At 39.0% G+C, this 4,874-nt stretch overlaps 1 protein-coding gene across 1 annotated transcript in view; it reads left to right on the top strand.

Moving 5' to 3' along the window:
- LOC102308685 (short transient receptor potential channel 7) overlaps positions 1 to 4,874 on the top strand; it is a gene marked incomplete at its 5' end in the record, with an annotated part of 33,577 nt that overhangs the window by 22,874 nt on the left and 5,829 nt on the right. Inside the window, 1 exon segment of the mRNA XM_014329798.2 lies at positions 4,233 to 4,428. Coding sequence (XP_014185284.1) covers positions 4,233 to 4,428 — 196 coding nt within the window.

The following is a 4,874-nucleotide window of genomic DNA, read 5'->3' as shown; positions in this document are numbered from 1 at the left end:
TGTGTGTGTGTGTGTGTGTGTGTACTTTCACTGCTGATGTTGTGGGGACATAAATCTGATTACATAGTCACACTGCGGCAAATGAGCGTCTTTCTGGGGACAAAAACTCCCGAATTTTTAGATTGAAGACTTAATTTAAGGTTAGAGCACCTCTCCAGGATATGAATGAGGTTAAATGTTAATGTAATGTCTTTTAAAGTGATGGATACAAGTCAGAGAAGAGTGTTGGCTTGATGGAAACACTGTTGTGTGTGAGTGTCTGTACATGTGTGGTGTAGTCGTCATGCTGCATGCAGCCTACAGGGAGCTGCCACTCTTAATAACAGATAATAACACACAATTCATAGCCGTTTCAAGATGCCGACTGTCCCTGCTGATTCACTGCCTATTGTACAACCCTATTGTAAAACACACGCACACACACACAAATACAGACACACTGGTTTGAAATGAAATAATCTGATTCTTAGGTTGCTAAAAAATGTTCCATTATCCAGAGCACCAAGCATCTCATCCATCTCCGTAACAGGGTATTAAATAATACACACATGACCGGAACCTTAGCTGACATTAGCGAAACACAAATTCAAATTTATCAGTCCCGTTGATCTCCAAGGATACATTTAAATTCTCCATAATTGCACTTTCTCCCTGAGAGGCATCTCACACAGATTTGAGTGAATTAAATAAGCTGAAAACAAAGCAAGCAAAACAAATGAGGATGCACAGCGACGCTGGCTGCCCATGCATCAGTATAATCCAGTATAAAAGAAATGCAGCTCGCTTAAATACTCTACATGTGACTCCATGTTCAATTCACATAAGGGTTGATAGAAGTGAGGGGCATGTATGTAGCCTTATATTTTTACATAGTTGACATGACAAGAAGGGGTTCACTTTCACTGACACTGCCCACTTGTAAATATCACCCACATTTTTGGATGTTATGTTAAACTCACAATCTGCCTAGGCAAACAGATGGACATGGAATATAAATAGTCTACTGTGTAACGAGTGCTAGATTTTAATTGTGTGTGTTCCTGTGAATGTCTGGTATAATGGGGCCTTAATGTTAGCTGGAACAATGCCCTCCATCATTATCTGTACTTGAATTTTAGGGACATGAAAATCTAAATCGAGTGAGCATTTCACAGCGCCAGAAAGGAGACCTGGAAGAATAATTGGAAGAATAATTTGATTTCAAAGATAATTGGGATACAATATGATCTAGAGAAGATAATTGTCCTCCTTTTTGTTTTCTTTCAAATTTCAAAGACAGGAAAGTCTGAGTGTGTGTGTGTGTGTGTGTGTGTGTGTGTGTGTGTGTGTGTGTGTGTGTGTGTTTTTTAATCTTGAAAGAGAGGCTTCAGATAAGTGACAAGCCATTATTAAAAGAGAGAAGGATCAAAATAACAGGTTTTCAAGGGAAGTCCACCAAAATCACCTTCCTCTCCTCTCCTGATTGCACGATTGGCTTCTGGATGTGTGTGACGTGAATAGTGAGTGAGGAGATGATACTGTTGAAAAGAGCCTTCCCCTCAGAGCAATTGCCTGTCTGAGGCCTGGAGCCTCTATCGTGACAACACAAAGAAGAAAACCACCTAAGAACTGCTGTAAATGCTTTTGAATGTGTTTCTCTTTACAGACACCTTCAGTCATTGATGCCACTGCAATATGTTGATGCTTATGCCAGTAATTTGTACCCCTCTGTACGATGCACATTTTTCCAAGTACTTATTAAGTATCCTGATGAGATGGGGGCAGATATTTGCATGCTTCCACGTTGTTCCTGATATGTATATTTACATTAAGGGTACAGAGGAAATTGCTTACTTGGTGCATAGTGATATGTTCCTGAACCTGTTAAAATTTCCATTTGCTTGAATCATGACAACTCTAAAGTGCCTCATGTAGCTTACTAAAAAGGGTATAATGTTAAATAAATGAGCCATAACAATAACACAGAAAATTGTCAGCAAACTGTAGCTTTAGGGTTTGTGATGAGTGCTCCGTGATAAACAGATGCATACATCAAAAGATCGGTACATGGCTATGACATCAGCATAACAGTGAAAATGAGCATTTATAACACTGAGTCAGACGGTTGATATATAAAATAAATAGGAAGGGGTTAACCCTGGGTACACTCTTGGCCACAATTTTTTGTTCTTAGCTGTCAAGAGTAGCAGGTGGTGTGGTCTGATTCAAGGTTTGACGTGTTGTGTGCTCAGAGACCCTCTTCTGCATACCTTGGTATGCAGAGTGGTTATCTGAGTTATTGTTGCCCTCCTATCAGGTCGAAGCAGTCTGGTGATTCTCCTCCAACCTCTGACATCAACAAAGCATTTTAACCCAAAGCTTTACTGCTCACTGGATATTTACTCTTTTTTTTTTTTTGGATCATTCATAGTAAAGCCTAGAGATGGTTTTGTGGAAAAATCACAGTAGATCAGCAGTTTCTGAAATACTCACAGCAGCCATTCAGACACCAATAACCATGCCACATTCAACGTCACTTAAATCACTTTTCTTCCCATCATTCCCATGCCCAGTTTGAACCTAAATATGGCATCTTGACCATGTCTACATGCCTAAATGCATTAAGCTGTTGCCATGTGGTTAGCTGCTCATATATACACTATTCAGCTATCATCAGAACAGCACAAAACAATAGTGACTGCATGCCAATATTTAGAGGCCAGCATGAAAAAACGAGTCTAATCAGCAGCAACAATGTGCAAGGTTGATCGATGCAAAACATGATGCAACAATGAGACTGTAACAGTTTCTCGTAGTATTTAAGTAATTCCAGAATGGTTTTCAGGTTATTTTTGCGCACTGGTTAATGTTTTCTGGAAGTAAGTATGGAGGGCAATGATAGAAGATATTCTTAGATATCTTCTATCTGAGTTTAAGAGATAGAGCACACAGACAAATTCACTGATCTGGTGTTGAAGGTTAAAGAGTATGTTTGGCTTTCTTCTTGAAAGGTTATTCCTGAGGTACCCAAAGGAGTCTGTTTTTTACGTGTGATAGAGAGGAGGAAAAAGTCTGTCTGTGTGTGTTTCTCTCTGCTTCTATCTTGGTATGCATGTGAGTGTCTTGTTTGCCACCAGCAGGTGCCATCACCTACCTTTCTGTGTGCCAATGAAACACTGTCTCTTTGAAAGAAGATAATTTGGATGACACCCATAGCTCTCAACCAGGAACCTACAGATCTTCTATTCCACAGCTTCCTCCCACCACCAACCCCTCCAGCAATCCAACCAGGCGTCTCTCTCCTTCCCACTGAGCCCCCCTCTGCCATCTCAAGCCCATGCATACCACTCGTGGAATATTTAACAGCAGACATGTTCATGAATGTCAATGTTCAGAGATCTCACAGCTTTGTGCTTTTTTTTTTTCTTTTTTTTTACACCTTGTTTTCCTTTCTCAGCCCTCTGGCCCTTAAACACATATTGGGTCAGTGTGAGAGAATGATCCTCCAAGCAGAACTGAGAGTTTGAGTGTGGATCTCAGTAGAAACAGCAAAGCACTATACGCTTTAAATGAAACATTAGCCATGCTTCAGTTATCATACTTAAATGTCAGAGGTAGAGTCAAGTGGAGTTAAGAATTATACATCAACCACAAGAGTGAGAAGTATAATTCAGTATGACATTTAACGTGAAAAAACTTATTTCACTTCCATTATTCCTAAAAACGTTGAATGCATTTGAGTTTAAATGTTTTCTTTCTAGATATAACCTTGACACCCCCGAAAGGATCACATGCACATTCATCTTAAATCTTTCTTTTTTTTCTATTAAGTGCAGCGACGTTTCTATTTTGAATAAAGGTCGATGAAGGACTAGGCTGAGAATTTAATGAACAGAGATTTATAAACCAATCTTTCAAACTGTGGAGCTGAACTTTTCCCTGCTTTTTCGATGTGTTGCTTTGTGTGGTACATACAGTGCTATATGGTTGTATTTATAGATAAGTGTGTTTGTGTGTGTTTGTGTGTGTGAGAGAGATCTAAATGGGGTAGCAATGTGTTCAAATTGGACATGACTCACCAGGTATTTCATCAGTGCCACCTCACAAATCCCACAACATTAAAATGCATTTCATGTGTTTGCATGTGTGTGACTGAAACAGCAATTAGCTGGTAACGCGTTGGGCTTTGTATGTGTAGTCACTGGCATGTGCTGATTTCCTGACTGCTACAACATCTCTCTCTGTTCCTGCAGGGTAGAGGAGAGTTTCAAGACTCTTTTCTGGTCAATCTTCGGGCTGTCTGAAGTGATTTCGGTGGTGCTGAAGTATGACCATAAGTTCATAGAGAACATTGGCTACGTGCTGTACGGAGTCTATAATGTCACTATGGTGGTAGTTCTTCTCAACATGCTCATTGCCATGATCAACAGCTCTTACCAGGAGATAGAGGTACAAAAACAGGATAGTTGATCAATGGAAAAAGGGTGTAATATTGTAAACAAGTCAATAAGATTCATTTGTATGATTGTCTGATTGTGCCTGCAGGAGAATTGCACCATTACTTAAAAAAACAAAGAGATCAATACAGTGGCAACAAGTAAAAACATCAAACGCATAATAAAATGAGTATCCCAGAAAAACCCAAAAGGTTTTAAAATAATTTTTACATTTCTGATTTTTGTCACGCTTGTTCTAAAAATGAATACTTACTTTCTTACCTGAGATATTTAAGATGAAAAAAATCATTCTTCACCTTCTGGAATATATGAAATCAAAGTTTTATTTATTCAAATAATCATCATTCAGACAATTTGGGTTGTCTTTTTACAGTTAAACATTTCATCTGTTCTTGGAGAAAAAAGATTATTGGAATCCACTCGGATGCTTCATAACTT

The sequence above is a fragment of the Haplochromis burtoni genome, unplaced genomic scaffold (genome assembly GCF_018398535.1).
Source record: "Haplochromis burtoni strain Fernald_Lab_line unplaced genomic scaffold, NCSU_Asbu1 Contig_599, whole genome shotgun sequence".
NCBI lineage: Eukaryota > Metazoa > Chordata > Actinopteri > Cichliformes > Cichlidae > Haplochromis > Haplochromis burtoni.
This window is presented reverse-complemented; position numbering and strand designations above follow the sequence as displayed.